Consider the following 25889-nt stretch of genomic DNA (forward strand, 5'->3'; position numbering starts at 1 on the left):
CTCCTCTGATGCTGCTTGGCCTGCAGTGTTCATCCAGCTCTACACCTTGTTATCTCAGATTCTCCAGCATCGGCAATTCCTACTAATACTGCAGAGAGTTATTTTATGTTATAGACATTAGGAGATGTCAGCTGTTAGACAAAAAAATTGTATCGATGTATAAGAGAAAGTTATTTTATCTTGATTTCTCAGGATGCCTCAAAAACATTTCACGAGCAATACATTACCTGTAGCTCATAGAGCTCATTGCTGTACTTTCCATACTCCACCATGCCACCGAACACCAACAGTCGAGTACCATCACATACGAATCCGTAAGCCGCACATCCTGCCGGAATGTCCCCCCTCACCGCTGGGATGAACCACTGATTGGTTGCTAAAGACGAGCAAAAAAGATAGAAAGTGACATTTCCCTACTGTATCCCAATATCAATGTACTAAATAAGGCCTATTGTTTTACTTACATGGGACTTTATCACAGCAAAAACATAATAGACTTGCATTGATGAGATGGAATCAGATGTAACAGTATTACAGTTGAATACAGACAATTACAGAGGCATGAGGGAGGAGCTGGCCAGAATTGACTGGGAGAGGAGCTTAGCAGGAATGACAGCAGAACGGCAATGGCAGAAGTTTCTGGGCGTAATTCAGGAAACACAGCACAAATTCATCCAAAGGATAAAGAAGCATACTAAAGGGAGGACGAGGCAACATGGCTGATAAGGGAAGTCAGGGACAGCATAAAAGCAAAAGAGAAAGCATACAATGCGAAGGACAGTGGGAAGCCTACAAAAGACCAACAGAGGACAACTAAAAAGAGAAATAAAGAAGGGAGAAGACTAAATAGGAGGATAAGCTAGCCAGAAATATAAAAGAAGATTGCAAGAATTTTTTAGATATATAAAAGTGCAAAAGAGAGGCAAAAGTGGGGCATTAGGCTGCTGGAAAATGACAATGGAGACGTAGCAATGGGGAATAAAGAAATGGCTGAGGAACTGAACAAGTACTTTGCATCAGTCTTTACAGTGGAAAACACTAGCAACATCCTAAAAATTCAACAGATTTTCGGTGGGGGGGGGGGGGGGGAGCAGGGGTGGGGGGGGGGGGGGGGGTGGCCATCACCAAGGACAAGGTGCTAGAAAAACTGAAAGGTCTGAAGGTGGATAAATCACCTGTGCCAGATGGACTACACCCCAGAGTTCTGAAGGAGATAACTGAAGAGATAGTGGAGGCATTAGTGGTAATCTTTCAGGAATCACTAGAGTCAGGAAGGGTCCCAGAGGACTGGAAAAATTGCTAATGTAATCTCCGTTTAAGAAGAGAGCAACGCAAAAGACGGGAAGTTATGGGCCTATTAGCCTGACCTCGGTCGCTAGTAAGATTTTGGAATCCAATGTGAAAGAGGAGATTTCTCAATACTTGGAAGTGCATGGCAAAATAGGGCAAAGTCAGCATAGCTTCAAAGGGTGGTTACACCTGACAAAACTGTTAGAATTATTTGAGGAGGTAACGAGCAGGCTAGACAAAGGAGAGCTAATGGATGTTATCTTCTTGGACTTCCAGAAGGCCATTGACAAGGTACTGCACAGGAGGCTGCTGAGTAAGATAACAGCCCATAGTGTTACAGGCAAGGTCCTAGCATGGATAGAAGATTGGTAGAAAGCAGAGTGGGGATAAAAGGGTCCTTCTCAGGACAGCAGCCAATGACTAGTGGCATTCTGCAAGGGTCAGTGTTGGGACCACAACTTTTCATTTTATACATTAATAATCTAGATGAAACAACTGACGGCATTCTGCTAAGTTTGCAGATGATACAAAGATAGGTGGAGGGACAGGTAATATTGAGGAGACGGGAAGGCTGCAGCAGGATTTAAGACAGATTAGAGAGTAGGCAATGAAGTGGCAGATGGAATACGTGGGAAAGTGAGCAATCACGCACTTTGAAAGGAAGTAGAGGTACAGACTATTTTCTAAATGGGGAGGAAATTCAGAAATCTGAAGTGCAAAGGGACTTGGGAGTCCTAGTCCAGGATTCAGCTTGCAGGTTGAGTTGGTAGTTAGGATGGCAAATTGATTATTGGCATTTAATTTGAAAGGACTAGAATATAAATGCAGAAATGTACTTCCGAGGCTTTATCAGGCTCTGGTCAGACCATATTTAGAATATTCAGAGTACGTTTGAACCCCATATCTCAGGAAGGATATACTGGCCCTGGAGCGGGTCTAGAGGAGGTTCATGAGAACGATCTGAAGAATGAAAGGCTCAACATATGAGAAACATCTCAGGATTCTAGGTCTATAGTTGATGGAGTTTAGACGGACGAGGGGAGATCTAATTGAAACTTACAGAACACTGAAAGGCCTAGATAGAGCGGATGTTGGGACGATGTTTCCATTAGCAGGAGAGACTACGGCCAGTAAAGGAAGACCCTTTAGAATGGAGAGGAGGAGAAATTTCTTCAGCCACAGAGTGGTGAATCTATGGAATTCATTTCCACAGAAGGCTGTGGATGCCAGGTCATCGAGTATATTTAAGATGGAGATAGAAAGGTACTTGATTGTTAAGCGGATCCAAGGTTACGGGGAGAAGGTGGGAGAATGGGGCTGAGAAATTTATCAGTCATGATTGAATGGCGGAGCAGACTTGATGGGCTGAATGACCTAATTTCTGCTGCTTTGTCTCATGGTCTTATGCTGTCATGGTCGCTAGACTTCTTAAAGTGCTTCAGAGCCAATGAAGTACTTCCTTTCAAGTATAGTCACTGTGTGTAAGAAACACAGCAAGCCAATTTGCGCTCAGTAAACTCCTACAAACTGTAACTTGATAATGACCAAATAGTCTGTTTTGTTGATTAAGGGATAAACATGGGTCAGAAAATCAGGGATATCTTCCACGTGCTTCTTTGGAATGCTGCCATAGGATCTTTTACTTTCACCCAAGCTGACAGGTGCGGCCTATGCTAAACATCTTATTCGAAAGATGGCTCCTCGGACAACGTGGTATTCCCTCAACAGTGTTTTGTAATGTCCAATTGCACATTTTTGGGATCAAGTCCTGGAATGGGCATTGAACCTTTTGACTCGTAGGCAAGGGGGTTGCTACTGAGCCATTGTCATCTCCAAAATATCTTTAAAAAAGTATTTCTTACAACATGTTAATTTTGACATGGACTAATATATCAGCAAACACTGGGGGAGGCTGGGAGACTCTTTGCATGCAAGCAGATGTAGAATCACAAAGGTAAGAAGAACGTTCCTGATGGGGAGTCCAGAACCAGGGGTCACAGTTTAAGGATATGTGGTAGGCCATTTAAGACTGAGATGAGGAGAACTTTCTTCATCCAGAGAATGTTGAACCTGTGGAATTCTCCGCCACAGAAAGTGATTGAGGCCAAAACATCAAATATTTTTAAAGAAGTAGTTAGACATAAGCTCTTTGGGTTAAGGCAATCAAATGGTACAGGGAGAAAGCAGGAACAGGGTACTGAGTCGGGTGATCAACCATGATCACATAGAATGGCGAAGCAGGCTTGAAGGGCACAATGGCCTATTCTTGCTCCTATTTTCTATGTAAAATAAAAAAGTTTATAGTACTAATAATGAATACCACAACACTGACATGGAACTTGGCATTTGATGGGGTCAGGAAAAATTTAAGAACACCATCTGAAGCCTTAGCTAAAAAGCATTGAATTTTAAATAAACTTTCCAAGATGATGGGGAAGAGAATATTCTAGATAGTTCGTTTGAAACTGAATTTTTTAAAAAAAATTACTCATCGGACATGGGTGTCACTGACTAGCCCATCATCATTTATTGCCTGTTAGTAGCTGCCCTCAAGAAGGTAAGAGTGTGCTACGTTCTTGAATAGCTGCAGTCATGTGCGGTAAGTGCACATTTGACTCTTGACGTGAGGAGAAAAGGATAATATAGAAGACCAGACAACAAAAGATGGGTTACGAGGCTGGGACAGGCAGAAGTAGTCATGGATTTTAAATTATTTAGGAGACCATTGTGACGGAACAATGAGAGGATAAATTCTCAAGTCGGGCTAATGTAAAATTACGGACATGCTAGGATTAAGGGACGCTGGTTCACTGACAAGTTAACTGCTGGCAAAGCCAAATTTACAGTTGAAGCAGCCTGGTTAAATATTTCAGCACTCCCAACTGTAACTCAAATTTCAAGGAGCAGGAAAGATATTGTAAGATAAGATTATGGGCATCCAGTATAAATAGACATCCAAAGATAAAATCCACGTACCACCGTTAATAAAGTGATACAAGTAGACAAGCTGTAGTTGGTGTCACAAATGGAATCATGGGTATCATTAGTCAGATCACTTGTTAAAAATTAAATTTGATGAACAGAGTTTGACATTTGACTACGTTCCACTTTGTTTGTCTCAACAAACAAAAACTACAGGCAACACAAGAACTGCTTTGTTGCTGTGGGAAAAAAAGTTTAAGATGTAGATTTCAAAACTTTTTCAAATTAACCAAAGTCATGATGCAAAAATCATTACAGTGATAGAAAATGATGTAATGCAATTTGCATGCAATAGGCCATCACCAAAGGCAACACGTTAAATGAAATAATTTCATCACAAGAAAAACAAACAAACAGTCTCACTTCTTAAACTGTTATTTTAAATAATGGGAGAATGCTTGTGCCACATTTAAAATAAATTATATTCAAGGAGAATTACTCAAGAGATTAAAGCATTGAGAAAGGGAATAATCTATAGAAAGAGTGAAAAAGAAATGGAGATTTTTGCACCAAGTTTATTTTGGCATTTTACATCCAAGTATTTGCCAGTTACAAAACCTTTCAGAATTTCCCATGCTCACTAATTGTGCAACAATTTCCATTTTAAAATTTGTACCTTTTAATATAGTAAAATAACCCAAAAAGCATCAACAACTTATTAAAAAAAAAAATTGACGCCAAAGACACAAAGAGATATCAGGACAAGGGCATGGCCAAACAACTTTTAAGCAGCTTCTTGAAAGGAGATGTTGGGTATACAGGAGCTTAGGGAGGGAATTCTACACAGTTGGCAGGCATGGCTGAAGACACGGCGGTTAATGGTTAAACAGTGAAATTCAGGGAAGGACAGATGCCAGGCGTCTGCTAAAGGTCTCAGTGGGCTCTAAGAGCTCATTGAAATGTGAAAGGTGGGTGAAGAGGTAAAGGTGGAGAATATGTACAAACATGTGTTTATGTTTTACACATATGGAGCAATCAGACAGAAGGAAGTTCCAACTGAAAACAGCTGGTAGGAAAATGCAAAATTAAGTTCTGATGGAACTTCAAATCTCCTCCAGGGAAAGCAACAATTCCAAAAGGTCAAGCTCCAACTTCTCAGCCTCAGAAAAAGATCTGTTACATAAAAGAAGGTGATATTTTCCCATTTCTCATTCCAGTCTTTTTTAGTATGTCTCATCAGATTTCTGAACAGATTGTGTGTTAGGGCTGGTATTTGTGGCTTGTGCATATTCTTTTAAGGAACTGGCCATATTCATCTCATTTTGATAACCTAAGGAGCACAGAATGTCAAAATATACCCACACAGTTAAAAATCAGACAGAAATAATCCAAACCAATTGAACCAAAACCCTCTTCTCGGGTTTTATTCCCCTCTGACATATGTCAATTACTCATATAAAAGCAAAATACACTGAAAACTATAAAAGGTGAAATGCATTTAGAAAATGCTAGAGAAATTCAGCAGGTCTGGCAGGAATGTGGAGACAGAAACAGAGTTCTAAAAACCCTTCTTTGGAATGTTCCTATGAGAAGGTATTGGTGAGCTGTCTTCTTGACCTACTGTAGCCCTAGACCATCATTGTCATTAGGGAGGGAGTTTCAGAATTTTCATCCAATACCACTTCGGGAACCACGATATATTACCAAATCAGGATGGTGAGTGGTTTGGAGAAGAACTAACAGATGGCGGTGTTCCCATGTACCTGCTTCCCTTATCCTTTTAGATGGTAGAAGGTGCAGATTTAAAAGGTGCTGTCTAAGCAGCCTTGGTAAATTTTTGCTGTGCATCTTGTACAAGGTACACACTGCTGCTGCTGAGCGTCAATGGTTGAAGGAGTGAACGTTTGTGGATGTAGTGCCAATCAACTGGGTTACTTTGTCCTGTATAGTGTCAAGCTTCTCAAGTGTTGTTAAAACTACACTCATCCTGGCAAGTAGGGAGTATTCCATCACACTCCTGACTAGTACCTTGTTGATGGCGTACAAGCTTTGGGGGGGACAGGTGGTCAGTTACTCACTGCAAGATTCATAATTTGCTCTTCCTTGTCCAGTTCAGTTCTGGTCTATGGCAATGCAGTATGATGCCAACAGCAGGGTTCAGTTCACGCACCGGCTGTGCTTACCACGAAGGAGTCTCCTTCTCAACCTCGCCCTTGCCCGAGGTGTGATGATGCTCAGGTTATACTAGCACCAGTCGTCTCTTTCTAATGAGAGAGCAGCCTTATGGTCTGGTAAGACAATGGCAACATTAATTTAGAGGGTTCTGCTATAATGCACTTTCTGGCAACGCGAACTTATGTTGGTTATAACGCGATTCCAATTATTCCAACCTCTGTTCTTCAACCCATGGACCAGGGTGCACTAGCTGCTTTTAAAGCTTATTATTTAAGGCACACATTTAAGAGGCTGACTGCAGTCACTGGAGGGGCTAAGGACAGTGTTCTTCAATTTTGGAAGAGCTTTAACATCGAGAATGCAATTGACATTATCGAGGAGGCCTGGGATGGTGTCAGTAAGGACTGCTTGCATGCAGTTTGGCGAAATTCTTCTCCCAGAATTTTTTCAAGATTTTAAACCTTTGATCCGTCATTTGAGCTCCCAGGAATCAAAGAACATTATGTTGATCTTGCAAAGCAAGTTGGATTTGAAGAAGTGGAGAGTGGGGATGTTGAAGAGCTGCTGGAGTCCTACTGTGAAGCCCTCTGTACAGTTGATCTACAACAACTTGTCACTGAGGGGGAAGTGGAAGCTGGAGATGAAGATGATGCAGCACCCTGAGAGCTTTCCACTTCTGTTTTGTCTTCTATCCTGATGGAAATTGAGAAGCAGTTGTACCTCTTAAGAGGACAACGATTACAATGCAGATCGCAGCAGGGTAGCAGTTTATGAAATACGATCTTATTTGGCACCCTATGAACAGCTTCTTCATGAAAGAAGAAGGGCAAAGCAGCAAAAACTGGATGTATGTTTCTTGAGGGTTGGCTTAAAAGTAGAAGACAATGAACCACAGCCACCCACTTCCAGATTAACTATTTTTCACCCTAATCTTGCAACCACAGCTACACCTGAAGGTGACGATGATGACCCTCAGCCCCTGCGTTAACAACAGAGCAACCTCAAAATCTCCTACCGCATCAAGTCATCTTGACATTGTTTCAAGATAAGGTGTTAAAATTTATTTTTATTTCATTATTAGATATGAATTAAACATTTATTCAAACTGTGCTATCTTTCACGTTAGACTTTTGAGTAGTTTTGACTAATATTTTTTGGTGGTCTGCCCCTAACCCCTCTTTTCCCATAAGCCCCATTATTTCTATAGTGTTGTTGTTGTTGTGCAGGAACGCAACTATTGCGTTATAGCAGAACCCCCTGTATTTTTAACCGTAACTGAATAACAGTAACATCTGCTTAGCCATTTTTGTGTCTACACCGTTGCTTTAATCCATGGATTTCAAGTTTTTAACAAATCTGTTATGTGGCAATTTATCAAACACCTTTTAGAAGTCCATTTTTATCAATTGCAAGAGGTGAATTACACAAAAAGTGATGATGGGGAAAATACAACTGTAAGCTGCAATACAAATTAAAATCTAACTTGGCTTTGAAAGCTATGATGCTTGAAAAGCAAAACTAACTGCAATTTCTTTTGTAGAGAATGTAGGAATTGCTAGATTGAAAAAAAAAACCAAGAACCATCCAGATTCACCTTCTACCACAGTTACTGACTGACTGACTGACTGAGTGATGATACATTCAGGTTTCAAAACTATTCTATTCTTGTTGTGCCAAAACCAGAACTTAAAAATAAGGGGAATGTTTCATGACTCTAACATTTGAAACATAATACCCAAATCCAACAAAATCAAACCAGTTCATGTCTTCTTTTACTTTTGAAAGACTGAACTGAGTACACAAATTAAGATCAAACATGAACTGAAACCAGAGATATAGTCTAGTAATATTTGCTAAGAGCTGCATATCTTAGTTCAGTCATTCTGGTGGCTGAAAGTCAAACACGGTTCAAAAATCTGCTAAATAAACATACAGTATTCTTTTTACACATGAGCAGCCATCTTATTCAGAGTGTAGCCAGCAGACTGAATCTGAATTGTTCATGAGTGACTGTGCACACAAGAAAGCAGGAAACAGTGTCAGTTAAATAAATGCTCAAGTCTAGTGAGATGTAAATTTTAGCATTCTGATACAATGACAACGTAAATAATAATAATAGCAGAACAGATAATTGGATGAACCTAGCACTTTCCCACCACCCCAAAAGTGAAGACTAACAACAATCAAGGACAGTGTAATGAATGTTAGACAAAAAGACTGTATCTACGTAAAACTGTAGAACATCTATAACCAGTACTGTTATAGAAGAGGAAGCAACTTGAACAAACAGCAAAGGCAATATTTTAGTTTGGGTGCTACTGTACTGGTGACAGTAATGTTAACAAACCCAGTAACAATCAATGGTGATTTTGTTGCATGCAAAGGAGCTTCAAACTTTCTTCCCGAATTTGTACAGTGAGTTTGTGATGCATCTGGAGGCACTGTGAATGCTATACAATTGCCTGCACACTAAAGTGCACATTACAAACCTTTCATTTCTAAAATAAAAGTTGTTCTCTCGCAAGGCCAACATTTATCTTCGAGACAACAAAGTGCAGGGCTGGATGAACACAGCAGGCCAAGCAGCATCATAGGAGCAGAAAGGCTGACGTTTTGGGCCTAGACCCTTCTTCAATTGCTTGGGAAGGTGGATGGTGTGCTACCTTCTTGAATATAAAAGAGTGGTTTCCTAGGCAGTTAAAATCAATCACATTATTATCGGTCTTGAGCAAAGCGTAGGCCAGACAGAGTAAGAATGGCAGATTTCCCTTCCTAAAGGGTCATCATTGACCAATTTGGCTCTTTTGTGTTCACCTTTACTGATGCTAGATTCTTACTTAATTAAATATAAAGTCATCAACTGCCATACTAAAATTTGAACTCATATCTTTAGATTATTAGTCTGGGCCTTGATTAATAGCCCAGTAACAGCATCTTCACCATTCGTGAAGCTACACAGCAATAAATGGATGGTAAATAGCTGAGGCATCATGCTACAGACAGAACTAAACAATTTCACAATTCAAGGATCCAGATCAAAGCTCTGCAGTCCTACCATACCTGGTCATGAATGGTGGTGGATAATTCCCCGACTAATGGGAGGAGGGGGAAACCGTTAAACCCCACCTCTTCAATGACTGCAGAGCCAAAGTAACAGACGTTTGCAACCCCATCTAACGGGAAGAAATACCGAGTGGATGATCCAATGTGGCCTTCTCCTTATGAGTCAAACATCACAGATGCCACTCAAGTGAATTTAAATTTATTTCTATTTAAATTTACATTAGCTAGAGCAAAACCTATGATCCCTGACAACTTCCTCGCCGTAGTGAGGACTGTGTGTGCTCTAGAATCAGTTGCAGCTCCAGTCTAGCCATTCCAGTACAGTAAGAACACTGGCATCTACCCAACAATATGGAAAATAGTTCAGATACATCCTGTCCATATTAAGTAGGAAAAATCCGGTTCAGCCAATCTATTCTTGATCCACAGTAATGCTATCAAGTAACATTTACACAGTAATAAACCACACATTGACACTTAGCTTGGATTCTGCCTGGGCCACTCAGCTCCTGATTTCAATAAATTGGACACTCTGTCACCTGGACAATGACCAGAGAACAAACTGGACTGCTATTAAACCCCTAACAGTTTCAACAGTATTCTTCAAGCATAAAAACTTGAGCGCCCGAGACAGTTTGGCCTACAGATGACACAACCATGTTCTGTTCACAGTTGGCTCGCAACGGCCTCAAAAGTGGCCCTTGCAAGTTAGGGCCAGCCAATAAATGCATCACTGACTTAATCCAGAGAAGGAATGACATACATTCAAACCCCTGGCTAGGAAAAAGAGGATACAGAATTTAAACTATTAAAAAAGATAAAAGACTTGCATTGCTACAGTACTTTTCATAACCTCTGGATTCCCCTTAGCACTTTCCAAGCATTGAAGTACCTACTTACCCACTGCTACAATCACAAATTACAGAACTTAAATGGTGGCAAGCAAAGGTGATGTTTAAATCCCTTACATAGCAATTTGAAAATGAAATGTGTTTTTGTGATTTTGGCTGAGGGATAAAAATTGGACACAGCACTAGGGAGAACTTTCCTGCTCTCCTTTAAATTAGCAAATGTAGAAACATTCATGTCTATCTGAACAGTGTAATGACTACTTCTTTTTATTTTTATGTATTTTTGATTGTGGATTGAAATGGGAAAAGAACAGTTTAAAACCTTTTGAAGGATTATTGTGTATTTTAAAAAAGCTACCTGATACTTAATTGGTATTGGGGAGGTCATGCAGCGGAGGACACATGCAGAGGAGCTGGAGTCAAGAGGCTGGGTGCGAACAGAGCTAGTTATCGATGACAAAGTCCTACCACTTGCCAACAACTGTGACTGGCTCCCAGTGAGCAACTTAGGGACGTGACTGTTTGGGAGAAGCCATCAGACCACCACAAGGGGAGCAGCAGTTGCTTTTCTCTGCAATTAAAGCAACCTTAAGCTTGAAGAAAGCCAATTTATTTTGCCAGCAGCAGTTGCTGTAAGCTTTGGCTTTTAACCAGTTGGCCAGAGATTGTGTGTGTGTGAACCAGCCACAAACTTCTGCACTCATGTGCATGTATTTAAGGAAGAAGCATGTACTGACAAGTCAAAAGGACCATAATCAGCAAACCACGTGAACACAAACCATTCCAAATGCTATCCCAATCTCTTGACTCTCTGCTCATCTCACCTCCTTTATATTTCTGAATGTGTGCATGTGTACATGAGTGTAAGAGGAGCTTGAAAAGCAAGTTAGCATTTTAACTAGTTGAGATATATGTCAATGGTTCATACTAGTTTTTCATACTATTTATCATACTAGTAGCTGGAATCTATTTACTGGCCATGGATAATTATTCCTGTCAAGTACAGAAACCTGGCCCGTGCTTTCAGTCAACCTGGGCCAAGACAGTAAATTGGGACATTTTGCAAACTTGTTAAAATCTTTAATTTTTGTGATGACTTTGGGAACAGCGAGGCTTGATTTTCAGTGCACAAGTACATTTGATAGGCAGTGCCTTCGACAACGCAGCATTCCTCAGCCGAACAGTTGAAGTGGCAGCCTTAGATTGTGTGTCAAGTCTCTGGAGTGGGGCTTGAACTCAAAAACATCAGACTCTAGATGCAAGTGTTACTAATGACCACACCATTACTGGTAGATCAAAGGGGAAGAAATAGGGAATTTTGATTACTATCAAATCCACTGTCTTTCCCCACCATTCCTCATCCTGTCCCCAAACCCTCAGCAAATGCAGTGGGGGCTGCAATGTGAAATTCATATTTTTTCAAACGATAGGCAGTCATCATTAAAAAGATACAATATTCTTATGCTACAGCAAATATAGTGAAAAAGCAACGAAGTAGCTATAGTGGAACAGATGATGCTATGCAAGGCAAGTTCAAAGAGAGGTGGGGTAAAAGTAAACAGACAACTTCTCAATTTAAAAAAGAGCCAGCAACAACAGCTGTGGGACAGAACAAACTGATATAAGTAGAGATGCAGGGAAATTTAAAATTGGACTCAAATGTAAACAAAATAACTAACATTGCACCTTGGGTTTTGAGCTCTTGGGAGTTATTCACTTGTAAATCACAAAGAGACCATGCAGCAAGGCAATACAATCACAGGGTTGAAACTTCTATAGGTGAAAACACTCAGAAATTGCTACACCTGTATTTATAATTGGGGTGGGGAAGATGTGAGAAAGATGTGAGAAAGACAAAAAACACATGGCAATAGGACAGGGCTGTTACAAGTGCTCACTTTATATTCCCATGAGGCTCTGCAGTTTACAGAAAATGTAACTAAAAATAAAATGGTTGGCCTATATATTGGAACTTGGTAATGAAGTCATTGAACTTTGCCAAAAATTAGATGCTGCTGAAGCTTTTTGGTCTTGCACTCAGGACCAGGAGAAGAGTGCCAAATTTCAAACAATCACTTGTATTAATGGGAAAGAGAAATCTGATTAGTTGGCAAGTTAATTGTGATAAGCAGAGGTGTTGTCATGGAGAATGTAATGAGGAATGACAGATTCCACAAGCTCCAGGATATTTTTTAAAAAGTATGAAGTTTGAATATAATCCTTTTGTTTGCAGAGACCAATCAGCACCCTTATCCCTGTGGTACAATTGTTGTGATCATTTGAAATTTGGCATTCTTGCATTTGGCCTGAGAAATACAAGAGTCTTCAGCAACATGTCTCTTTCAGTCTTGATCTCAAATTTCAAAGGGCATACCCTGAAAATATCAACATTTCCGGAAAATGCCTGCATTAAATTCCAAAGATCATTGCCAATAACAAGACATGCATATGAATTGCAAGACAACTCAGTGAGAGTCTACTGCCACTGCTGTCAGTTCAATACTGTAATGATGCAAGCTGCACTCAGCTTGAAAATACACCAGTCCTCAGACTGCGTCATTCCTCTGTCGATCATAGGATCTTACCACATAGTGAGCATTCACTCAAACCATAATGACTGGTTTCTCTATAAATGAGCTATCCAAGTATCCCACTCTGATCCTGCTCTTTCCATGTTCGAAGTTTTCCTTATTCAAGAATCTACGTATTCCTTTCTGAATGTTATTAATGAATCTTCTTCCAACATGCTTTAAATGAAAATGCATTTCAGATCACAACAACCTGTAAATATTTTTTCCTGAGATAGTAGGAACTGCAGATGCTGGAGAATCTGAGATAACAAGGGAGAGAGTTGCAGTGGGAGAGAGATCCACTGAGTTTTTTCCGGAGGGAGGAGGGTAACTTCTGAAGAAGGGTCTAGGCCCGAAATGTCAGCCTTCCTGCTCCTCTGATGCTGCTTGGCCTGCAGTGTTCATCCAGCTCTACACCTTGTTATCTAATTTTTTTTTTCTCTCTCAGGTTGCCTCTGGCTCTCTTGCCAATTGTTTCATCGGTATCTTTCTACACTGGCAGGAGTGCTTATCACTAGTTCAGAACGATCAAAAAGAATATAAAGCACTCTATATATGGTCTTACCCAGCTTCAGACACTAAGCAAGGACAATAAGAGAAAGAAGCAGAATTAGGCCATTCAGCCCATCTAGCCTGGCTCACCATTTTATCATGGCTGGTATGTTCCTCAACCACATTCTCCTGCCTTCTCCCTGTAAATCTTGCTCCCCTTACTAATCATTTATCATAAAGACACTCAACGACTTGGCCTCCAGTCTTCTGGGGCAATAATTTCCACAGATTCACCACCCTCCAGCTGAAGAGATGCCTTATCTCCCTTCACTCGGAGGCTGTGCCCTCAGTTCCACGTCTCTGCGACTACTGGAAACATGCTCTCCACGTCCACTCTATTCAGGCTTCTCAGTATCCTGGAAGTTTCAATGAGATCACCTTATCTTTCTAAACTCCATCGAGTGCAGACCCAGTGTCCTCAATTGCTCCTTATATGACAAGCCCTTCGTCCCAGAGATTCTTCTTATAAACCTCCTTTGCACTGACTCCAGTGTCAGTACATCCTTCCTTAAATATGGGGCCCAGCTGGTCCAAGCCCTTCTGTAGCCTCCCCGTTTCAGTAATACTATCTGTTCCCCCCAGCTACTCTTGTATCATCTGCAAACTTAGCAACAACATCCCTAGTTCCTTCATCCAGACCACTAATGTATAATGTGAATAACTGTGGTTCCAACATTGACCACTACAGAATTCCACCATCGTCAGCTGCCTTCATGCAAAAGACCCCTTTAGCCCCACTCTCTGCCTTCTGCCAGTCAGCCAATCCTCTATTCATGCCTGTACCTTTCCCCTAATACCGTAAGCTATTATCTTATTTCGCAGCCTCCTGTTAAAGACCTTGTGAATTAGTTTTCCAGAAGGCCTTTGACATCTACTGGCTCTCCTTTGTCCAACTTGCTCATTAATTCCTTAAAAGAGTTCTACCAGATTTGTCAGGCATGACCTCCCATTGATGCAGATATGCAGACTCAGCTCTATTTTACCATGCACTTCCAAGCAGTCTGCAATTTCATCCTTAAAAGATGGACTTTAGAATCTCAGGCTAACATATCTATAATTTCCTGTCTTCTGCCTCCCTCCCTCTTTAAATAGCGGTGTTATACTAGCCACTTTCCAGTCCTCTGGGACCCTCCCTGACTCCAGTGATTGCTGAAAGATCACCACCAATGCCTTCACAATCTCTTCAGCTTATCTCCTTCAGCCCTCTGGGGTGCAGTCCATCTGGCCCGGGTGATTTATCCACCTTCAGACCTTTCAGCCTCCCCAGCACCACCTCCTTAGTGACGGCCACTACAATCACCTCTGCCCACCAACTCTTTTGGAGTATGCTACTGGTGTCTTCCACTGTCAAGGCTGAAGCAAAGTACCTATTCAGGTGCTCCGCCACTTCTCTGCTCCCTTTTACTACGTCTCCAGTGGTCCAATATTCACTTTTGCCTCTCTCTTACCTTTTTGGTACCTAAAGAAAAAACACTCTTGCAATCTTCCTTTATGTTACTAGCTAGCTTCTCCTCATATTTCATCTCCCTCCTTATTGCTTTTTCATTTATCCTCTACAGGTTTTTAAAAGTCTTCCCAATCCTCTAGCTTCACACTAATCTTCACTACATTGTACACTTTTTCTTGAATGCTATATCTTGTCGGCCATGGTTGCCTCATCCTCCCCTTACAATGTTTTTTCTTCCTTGGTATAAATTGCTGCTGAATTACCTCCTGAATTACCCTCAGAAACTCCTGTCATTGCCACCCCACTGTTTTCCCTGGTGGGCTTCCCTTCTAATCAACTCTGGACAACTCCTCACTCACGGCTTTGTAGTTACCTTTACTCAATTGTATTACCATTACATCTGATTCCAGCTTCTCCTCCTCAAACTGCATGGCGAATTCTATGATATAATTGTCACTGCCCCCTACGGTTCCTTCACCTCATTACACATCACCAAATCCAGAACTGTCTATTCCCTCATGAGCTCTACAACAAACTGCTCCAAGCAACCATCTCGTCAACATTCCATGAATTCCTTTTCTTGGGGTCTGTTACCAACCTGATTTTCCTAGTCCACTTGCATATTCAAGTCCCCCACGATTACTGTAATAGTGCCCTTAAGTGCCTTTTCGATGTCCTGATTTATTTTCTGCCCCACATCCTGACTAGGAGGCCTGTACACAACTCCCATCTGGAAATTTACACTTTGGCAACTCAACTCTACCTACACTGATTTTATACCTTCCAACTTTATATTACTACTTGCTATCGAAATAATTTTATTCCTTATGAACAAGGCAACTGGCCCCTCTGCCTGTCCTTTCGATTTAGTTCCCAGTCCTGATCCCCTTGCAGCCACATCTCTGACGTCCACAAAATTGTACTGACCAATTTCAATCTGCACTGCAAGCTCACTTGCCTTGTTTTGTTTACAGCGTACATTTAAGTTCAACAGCCTCAGTCCTGTGTTGACGGTCCCTGAAGTTAGATTCCTCAAACATTTCAAACTCTGTCCTTTTACTTGTTCTGGAAACTTTAATAACCCCCCTCTAACTTTCTCCATAATTTTCCATGCAATTGACCCCACCCACTATTTAGTTTAGAGCCCTATCCACAGACCTCCTTATGCAATTCACCAGGACTCTGGTCTCAGCATGATTCAGGTGGGGCTCGTGACATTGGAACAGCTCCCTCTTTCCCCAGTCCTGGTGTCAATGCACCATGAATTCAAACCTATTTCTCCCACAGCAATCTTTGAGCTACCCATTTATCTCCTTAGTACTTGTTGACCTTCTTTCAATTAGCTCATGGTTCAGATATTAACAAAAGTATTACCACACATTTGCTTCTGCTCTTAAAATTTAGCCTCTAGCTACTCATACTTCCTCAGCAGAACCTTTCCTCGTTCTACCTACATCATTGGAAAGGGACGAAATCAACAATGGGTATGGCATTTACATACAACAACAAATGCGTTCCTTCTGCTTACCTCTAAATTTGGAAAACAATTTCACAGCTAAAAGCAGATTAAGAATGCAACTACACAACCCAAAGAAAGATCCGGACTTATGCCTTTCAGACCTTCACATCTTCAGCATCTCACAACTTGTACAATTTGACTTGGCAGGTAATAAAATTCAGCAAGACTTCTAACTTCTAATCTGGATTTGAGCTTTTTAACTTCTATGACGAAGACTTTTATAGCAAAATGCATTGCCTACGTACAAGGAGAAAGGAAAGACAGGCACTTGGCAGAGAGGGGTATGTTAGTTTCAGAGAAAAGGTACTGTATAAATTGGCCCTAGTCTCTGTAGCTAAGGCCATATAAATCAACAATTCCTGGTCACTTGGGCTGTCATTGTGGCCTCCATCCTAAAAATGATGCAATTTGGATGTAATGCTTTGTGCTGTCAAAGACCTACATGAACAGTGGTTCATGGAAAACTGTTAATGTCTATGTAACTTTGACAGTAAGAATCAACTGGCATGAACTGGGGCCATGAGGAATTAATTACAACTTGCAGTAATAAGCCCTTGTTTAGAGCATCTTCAGAAGCAACGCAATAATGTTTACACCTAGGAATGTCAAGACAGCTTTTTCTTAAAATAAACACATTTACACGGTAGCATAGAGGAACTAAATTATCCCATGCATAACACATTATTTCACAGCCCTAATGTGGTAACTTCACAAGAAAATGAAAAAGCAGTTCGAGCACTACTCGACCAAAAACCCTTCAGCAATTGTGGATCTCTCACCGGCTGCAGCAAGCTTAACAAAATCAACGAACGAAATATTCCAACGCACGCTGACAATGCCAATTTTGAAATTCGTCCAACAAACACAAAGATCTGAAAACAGTGCGAGATTAATATCTACCGCTACGGGGGAAGGGGAGCAGAAAAAAAAAAGCGAAAACATAAAATAACCCAAAGAGAAAAATGATGCATCAGATTTATTTTATTTTTTAAAAAAAAAAGCTGAAAAGATAAGAAGGCTTAGATTTCAAGATATGTGTGTGTGTGTGTTTTTTTCCGGCTTCCTTTATTGCAGGAGGATGTTGAAATGCCTTTTAAAACGTCCCTGGACACATGATGAAGCTTTTGAAGCTCCTTCCCCTAACAACCGAACAGAAATGGCGCCCTGTTTGTACACAGTAGAGAGAGGGGAAACTGCGGCAGCTGCACTGGGGGAAATTTAAAAAAAAATACCCAGCACAGCAATCATTAATTTTAACGGGGGGGGGGGGGGGGGGGATACAAAACGGGTCGTTTTGTTTTCGTAAAAACATTGAAAAACCACCACACACCGAAATAAAAACAAGACACTGAGCGACCGGGCGCCGCCATCTTCAGTTCCCTTCACAAACGGAACCGGCGGAAAAAAAAAGGTTTGACATTTCTCAAGTTATTTAAAAAAAAACGTAATGAATACATTCCTTAGACTTCCCGCTACCAGTCCTCTGTGTAACAAAAAACTGAGAAAGAGGCAAACGAGAAAGAAAAACCTATGCAGGGAGGTGCAGATCGTGCAATTTATTGATAATTGCAACTCTAGCTCACTGTGAATATTGCTGCAACATTTTTTATTTCCCATATTATTCAATAAATTGCGTGGACTAAAAAGAATGTCATGTAGTATGAACACGAGAGCGGGGTCACACGGCATTTCATTTTCTTTTTGACGAAGACAAGGAGAAATAAAACCGACATTCTCTGGATTGTCTCAAGTCACCAACATTTACCTCAGGATGTGCTTATCAAACGGGCGAGGATTTAACAGGAAGACGGATATTATTTTCTTCCCAAAAATAAACAATAATAATAATTATTGAGTGGGTGAGAAAGACGGCACTGGCAGCTTTTGGGGGGGGGGGATGGAATTTGGCGCCAAAAGGCGCGCTCCGGATTGTGCTGCGGGCGCGCGGCCGCCATTTTGAGGCGGACCCCGGGGGAGGGGCAGAGCGGCGGCGGCAGGATTCAATCCGGTCACCGGTCTCTCCCTCCCCGTTAGCTTCTCTCTGTCTGTCTGTCTCTCTACCTCTCGCCATCTTCTTAACCCTCCCCACTTTGCCTACGGCCCGCCATTTCAGTGGCAGTGGTGGCGGCAACGACCCCGCGCGCGCGCGCGCACACTCATCCCTTCCAAAACCCCCGCCCCTCCTCCTCCTCCTCCCACGTCTGTTGTCAGGAAGGTGGGGGTGGGGAGCGAGAAGAGGAGCTGCTGCTGCTGCGGCTGGTGGCGGCGCTGCTGAAGGCAGACGGGAGTTGCGAGAAGAAAACACATCACGGGTATAGCGTCATTTATTCATATCTACCTGAATTGTAAACATGCAGCTCGTCCACGATCCCTTCGTTGCCCCCACCGAAAACAACCATCAGCTCTTTGATGGAGACAGCGCGGTGGCCATGGCGAGGCCGGGGGACCGGCCCGCTCGAGTTGGTTACGCGCTTCCATTTGAGTATGGGAGCCGCCATCTTGGCGCCGCTTTCCCCGAAAAGGCGGCGGGCGAAGAAGAACGGAGCCCGGATGTTGTCACCACAGGACCCCTCCCCAACGAAAGACCCATACTCCGGGCTGCCTTAATCCCTCGCCTGCAACATTTCTTTAGGAGAACAATTCCCGTCGAACCGTCAGCCCCAATTTCCTCCTTTTCCATTAAAAAAAAATCATTTTTATAAGCGTTTAAAGCCTTACTGAGGCGGCGTCCACTTTCGTTTAGCAGGTTCCGTTTATTCTTCTCAGGCAAATATTTCGGAAAACTAAACGGGGGCGGGGCTGCTAGGGTGGAATACCCGGATGTCAAGCAGGCCCCCAGGGTGGGGTTGGGACGATTTCTGTCATTTTTTTTACTGGCGGTTCTTTGTCCTTGTTAGATGAAAAATAATATTCTTCCAAGTTGTACTTTTTTTTTTGAAAAGCCTAGTCATATTGTTAAAATAACACCAAATATCAACAATTCAGTTACAGGCAATTTCGGCAGACACCGAAAGACTAGTGATGAATCCCCGGATGATCGAAATACCAAAAAGGGAAAGACAATTTTTTTTAGACATACAAATAACGTAAACAGAAATAAAGTATTAAAGACTGCTCTATTAAATACACATTCATTGAAAACATTTCTTGATGAAATAGGCTAATACACTAGCCACCTATAAAAAGCCCTGGCGACAAAAAGACCCTAGTGTTAACCAAAATTTGTTTAAAACGATTTGACATTTTAAGTCTTTTTAAAGAAAGACAGTATTTAAGTGAGAATTTATACAAGTTAATACTTATTAACCAGAGGTATATTTCTTTTGCAATCAGGCGTAGAAGTTAGACAGCTCATCTTGGGTCCAAATGAGACATGTACCAAAGTGAAGTGTTACTTAGCTGAACTTTACCATTAGGGACGATAATTGCACTTGTAGCCGATATATTTGTTTATTAGAGAGAATAGAAACATATTTTATTGTTTGCTTTTTTAAAAAAAATGCTGGATCTGGTCCCAAAGTGCACAGTCAATTAAGTACTTTATGTAGTAAAGTACAACAATGAACTAGCTATAATTGTAACATTGGGCATAGTCGTCCGTTTGAATACAGTAATATCCTACAAACAACATAATAAACATCTAATACTTGTCCCGAGTTCAAATCGCAAGCCGGGAACGAAAGCAAAAATCAAAGCTGTCACTTCTAGTGCATCACCTGCAGCGTCAAAGGTGCTGTCTTTAAGATGGGATCTACCATTGCCCCATCGTTTGAATGGACAAAGCTTCCAAGGCGCTATACTGAAGAACAGTGGAGATTGCATCTATCCCCACCCCTAGTGTCCTTGTCAGTAGTCATCCTTGAATCAGCAGTCATCCTTGAATCAGCATCAGAAAATTAGCTGGTTGTCACATTGCCTAGGAACATGCTGTGTACAAAACTTCCAACAAAACAAGTTATGAATCAGTTTGGAATGCATTGCTCGTAAAACGTGATAGATAAATACAGGACTTTTATTTGGATATTGTTTTGTGATGTTTGAGTGTAAATATTGGACAGCATGCAAAAAGAGGAAGATTCCTAAACACACAGGCACACGTCTTTTTAATCACATGCCATGTTAGAGACAGTGCGAGACCACAGAGCGATTATGTACCGACCTACCCTTTTAATTCAACTTTATCTAGTGTGCATACAAACTAGGAAATAATCAAATCTAAATGTCTGACAATTCTGAGTATTAAAAATCCCAGGAGCTGGTTTGAATCCCAGTACTTCAGTTTAACAGGATGTGAAATTACTTTTAAGTGTTCCCTCTAGTGGTTCAATTGGTAAATGCATCCAGCACAGAGCAGAAGCACAAGGAATCCATTATTCTCCAGTCAGAAATAAGTTTTGACTCTAAAACGATTAACAAATTAAACAAAGAAAATTTTTATATTTAATTGGTTACATTACCAAGTACTTAGATATCACTTTTACTTTCAAATCAATGGTTTGCTGTTTTTCTCTCCATAAATGCAGCATGACCTGCTTAACATATCCAGCACTTTCTGCTTGCATTTTAAGACTTCCAGCATCCACAGTATTTTTCATTTTTCTAAAAAAAAATCTGTACGTATTTTTGGCCTGTACACTGTCAACCCGTTCATCATCGTTTATTAGTAGGGTCTTTGTCTGGCCGAACATGATTGATTAGAAGATGGTGTCAAGCAGAATTAATAGCATAATCAAGAAGCAGTCACAGGCATTCAGTCTCTTACCTGAAAACAGTAGGAATGCAGACATGCTTTTCAATCATTTCCAGCTTTTGGTAAAGGTGACAAATACATGATGAGTGTTTGATCAAACAGTAAATGGAGTTTCATTCAATCCCAGGCTCTGCCTCGCAAGTAACTAATTTTCTCCTATTCCCCCTTCACAAACTAACTCTCCACACTTCATTCCTTGTCCCATATAAAATTGAGAATTTCAGTTGAATAATTCTGCTTATTTTCCAACTTTTTTGGTTCCTGTAAGATGTCTTCCCCACTGTTATTCATATTTTATAACAGCTATTCAACTGTAGTCATCATACGAGGAACAGCTGAACCTGGGCTGATTTGTTTTTCTTTGCCAAAGGCAATTACAACTTCACTTCCAGCAATTAGCCAATTTGGTATACACTGGATTTTTTGGTTCAAGATTTTTTGGGAAAACAGATTTACTTCATGCTGGTAGTGAACAGTCAGTCATTTTGCTTGATGGCAGTTACTGATCATTTACTCTTGTAGTTTTACACACAAATTAAGCAGGTTAAGGATTTCAGTTGGGGACGTGTGTGCATCTAATGTCACTGGTAACAATGAGTTAGAAAGAAATCAGCAAAATAAAACAATTTTAACCATCAAAGAACAGAAATTCTTGCATTCACCCAGTGTCTTGGTATGTCTTTTAGAGCCAAGCATTTTTGAATTGTAGTTCCTGTTGTAGGACACAGCAGGCAATTGTGCTCAGCAAGAATCCACACAAGAGAAATAGCCAGATCAGCCACGATCAAATAGTAGAGCAGGCTCTATGGGCTGAATGGTCTAATTGTGCTTCTATATCTTATGGGTCTTGTTTTCTAGTGGCTGAGACAGAGGTTCTGGTTCTAACAAAATGTCCTACAATCTAAATGAGTTAAATTGTGATGTGAATAATTTACTGTTGTACAATCAACACTGAGGCAAACTATGAAACAACTGTAATTTCCTCCCCTCCTGGTATCCCAAATCTTTCTGGGTGCAGAGGTTTGCTGGTTGTGGTAGTCGTGTGCAAGCACACATGTGTAATTTCCTTCAGTAGTTGACTGTTTGTAGACAGCAAGTACTCAACTGACCATCCATCATGTGTGGTAGATGATACACCCACTGCCAAATCTAAAATGGACTTCAGCTGATGGTCAGACACACACTTCCCTGCAAAGGCCACTTCACAGCTATCGGATATCAAATATCTCATGGATGTTTCTCTTGCTCACTTGGAGTTGGAGATTTCTTGATGGATGTATAGCATTTGACATGCCTTCCTGGTCCAGAATCCAACTATTGCATCACCTCTAACTCAGTCCTCCCTCAGATCTCCCCCAAAGTATGAGTAAGAGAGATGGAAAGATGTAGTTTAAAATTTACAACATTAGCTACAAGTATCAGAGAGACAGGAAGCTTGGTTTCGTTGTACTTTTAATTTTTGCTCCTTCCATTTTAAAAAAAATCCAAGAGAGTGTATTGAAAATTTGTTTTAGACATTGGGTGGGGAGGGTAGGAGAAAGAAAGAGAGAAGTGTTGGGGTGGAAGCTGAGTTGGCATGGGAAAGACATAGGAACAGCCATGCAGAGCTTTGGAGGTTTCACAGATTCACAGTAAAAAAAAAAACACAGCCTTTTCTTATCTGTGTTACAAAAAGTTTAAAAAAAAATCTCAAATGATTACACAACGGGAGCATTTAATCTGCATAGGTTCTTCAAATGAACAGTGATCATTTACACACACAGCTCCTCACATTGCATCTTGTTCCGTGCTAACAGCCACCCATATTCTCTCCACCTCTCCCAACCTCCAGCCCCCTTTCCAACACCAGGTTCTTTTGGCAGCTGCTGTCAACACCTCAAACTAGTCAGGGTCAAGCGGAGCAGATTGCTTAAGAATTGAAAAGGACAACAAAACTTCTCTCCCAAATGCCGTATAAACTTCAATGCCTGAAGCAGTCACTGCTCCTTGACCCATTTATACTTGACTCTTGTTATACATCAAGAGAGAAAAAAAAGAAACAATTGATTTAATACCATCTGATCTTGCATTTACAGGAGAGCAGGTGATTAATCAAATGCACACAGGGCTTTGCTGATTGCTACTACAAGGTGTCCAGGATAGCATCGATCTTGGACACCAGGTCTTGCCGCTTGGAGGAGAGGTGTTTGTCACTTTCTATGTATGTGTCCTTCTTCACTTTGCCAGCCACCAGCCGTTCTGCTTCTTGAGAAGCCTTCAGTGCCAGATCCTTCACCTGGCCATCCAGTTTTTGGATCTCAGCCACCTGTGGAAGAGAGTCAGAGTCAGCCAGTGAGCTACACACAGCCCAAACCCAGTGCTTCCACCTCTCCTGACCAACAATCACCCACTGCACCCAGTCAAGCAACATATCATACCTCAATAACCACTAATGGAACAGAACATCCCAAGTGGGAACAAGGTGGTGGTTCTCATGGAGGAGATGAGCTCAGTGAAAATGACGGCAGATAGGAGAATGTGAATTCAGGGTTGAGGCAGAAGAGAACCATTTGGGAGAGTCTGGCACACTGAGCTGGGGAAAGGAAGGAAATGGCAAGATCTCACTCTCAGTAATAGAAGTCCATGAGTTCCTCTAATGTCAATGAACAGAAGGAAGAGGAAAAATGTGGTTTAAGGAGTTGGTTTGTATCAGAGAAGAGAAACCAGGGTGTACTTTTGCATTCCAGGGTGATTCCTCTAGTGGTCTACAGACCGCCTATAGTAACTACAAATGTAGGACAAAACGAACAAAGAGAAAGAAGGGTCCCAACCCAAAACATCAGCTTTCCTGCTCCTCTGATTCTGCCTGGCCTGCTGTGTACCTCCAGCTCCACAATGTGTTATTTCAGACTCCAGCATAGGCAGTTCTTAACTATCTCAAAGAGAAGTGTTGGGTTCTTGTGAAAAAGGCGTGGCAATAATCTGAGTGACTTTACATATAAACTGGAAAAATCAAATTGTTAATGGTAGCCTGGATGAATGGATCATAGAATGCTGGAGATAGTTCTTAGAGCAGCATGTTGTGGAACTGACCAGAGAACAGGTTTATTAGACTTGGTATTGTATAATTAGATATACATTATGAGAGGGGTACTTGGCAAAATTGTGATCACTAAGGAGAAAGGTACTGAGCAAAATGACAGAGCTGCAGGCTCATACGTGTCTGGGTCCTGACCACAACCTCATCCTACGGTCTTCAAAAAAGTAGAATAACAAGGTAAACCATACTTTGGTATTAATTTTCCAAAATTTGCTCAATTCTGGAATGGTTCCAATAGACTGGAAAGTGGCAAATTTAATCCCTCTATTCAAGGAGGGAGGGAGGCAGAAAATTGAAAACTAGGGCCAGTTTCCAGTTAGCTTAATGTCTGTTCTGGGGAAGATGTTAGAATTGATCATTAAACAGGGTTATGACTGTGCACTTGGAAAAACTCAAGGTAAGCAGGAAGAGTCTGCATGGTTTTGTGAAAGGGACATCATGTTTAACCAAATTATTGGAGTTCTCTGAAAGAGCAACAATGTACTGTGGACGAGTGGGGAGCCTGTGGACATATTCTACTGGAGTTCTAGAAAGCACCTAAGAAGATTTCACGTAAAAAAGCATCATTGCAAAGAATAGAAACAAAATGCATAGGGGATACAGAGAGAAGTTCCCCAGTAACCTGTGTTGGGCCCTCAGGTACTAAATAGTTTTACATCAACGACTTAGATAAGCAAAGGCACGATACCAACATTTGTTAGATGACATAGATAGGTAGGCATGTACATTGTGAAGAGGATACAAGAAGATTGCAGTCCAATTTGGATAGGTTGAGTGGTCAAAAGTCTGGCAGAAAAAAACAGTATAATGTGAGAATAAGAAAGCAGAGTATTACTAAAACGGAGAATGACCACAGAACTTTGAGGTGCAAAATGATCTGTACAAGAGTCACAAAACATTAGCATGCAAGTACATCAAGTAATTAAGGCAAATGGAATATTATCCTTTAATACAGAAGGAATTGAACATTAAAAGTAAGGAAGTTATGAAGGATATTGGTAAGATCACATCTTGAATACTGTGTGCAGTAACCGCTGAAGGCAGGAGGCTAACTAGATTGATCCCTGGAACAAGCAGATTGTCTCGTGTGTAAAAGTTGGACTGACTGATCCTGTTTTCATTGGAGTTTAAAAGAGGAAAGGGTGACGACTGAAGTATACAAGATCCTGAACAATCTTGACATGGTGATTGGGGAAGGGATGCTCCCTTGTGGGTGAGTTCAGAACCTGGGTGCATTCTCAAAATAGGAGTTCACCATTTTAGGACAGATAAGATTATTTTTCTCAACATTTAGACACTTTGGAACTCTTTGCCTCAAAGCAGTGGAAGTGGGTCTTTAAATATTTTTAAGGCAGAGGTAGATTGGCCTTGTGTAACAAAATTCTAAGGTTATCAGTGGTAAATGTGCAAGTAGAATTCAAAACACAAACTGTGCAGCGATAATCTTTATGAATGGCAGAGTACATGCAAGGGTCTGAATGGCCTACTCTTAATATGTCCATATGATCCTGCAACAGTAATTTTGGAAACAGCTGGATGGAGGACTACTTTGTGAAAAACCCACCTCCAAACAAGGGATCCAGGGCGCTCCAGAGTGAGGGACAGACGACAAAGTAGAGATAGTAAGAACTGCCAATGCTGGAGTCAGAGATAACACACAGTGTGGAGCTG

At 41.2% G+C, this 25889-nt stretch overlaps 2 protein-coding genes across 2 annotated transcripts in view; both read right to left on the reverse strand.

Annotated features, from left to right (window-relative positions):
• LOC109917918 (host cell factor 1-like) overlaps window positions 1-18925 on the reverse strand; it is a 95896-nt gene extending 76971 nt beyond the window's left edge. The window contains exons 1-2 of the mRNA XM_048606667.1: window positions 18728-18925; window positions 228-376 (exon numbers count right to left, since the gene is read on the reverse strand). Coding sequence (XP_048462624.1) covers window positions 228-376; window positions 18728-18887 — 309 coding nt within the window. The 5' untranslated portion in view covers window positions 18888-18925. The remainder of the gene's footprint in view (window positions 1-227; window positions 377-18727) is intronic.
• Window positions 18926-22574: 3649 nt separating this feature from the next.
• Window positions 22575-25889, reverse strand: part of rpn1 (ribophorin I) — a 35765-nt gene continuing 32450 nt past the window's right edge. The window contains exon 10 of the mRNA XM_048606669.1: window positions 22575-23444. Coding sequence (XP_048462626.1) covers window positions 23262-23444 — 183 coding nt within the window. The 3' untranslated portion in view covers window positions 22575-23261. The remainder of the gene's footprint in view (window positions 23445-25889) is intronic.

This window comes from Rhincodon typus, chromosome 16 (assembly GCF_021869965.1).
Source record: "Rhincodon typus isolate 14 chromosome 16, sRhiTyp1.1, whole genome shotgun sequence".
Classification (NCBI taxonomy): domain Eukaryota; kingdom Metazoa; phylum Chordata; class Chondrichthyes; order Orectolobiformes; family Rhincodontidae; genus Rhincodon; species Rhincodon typus.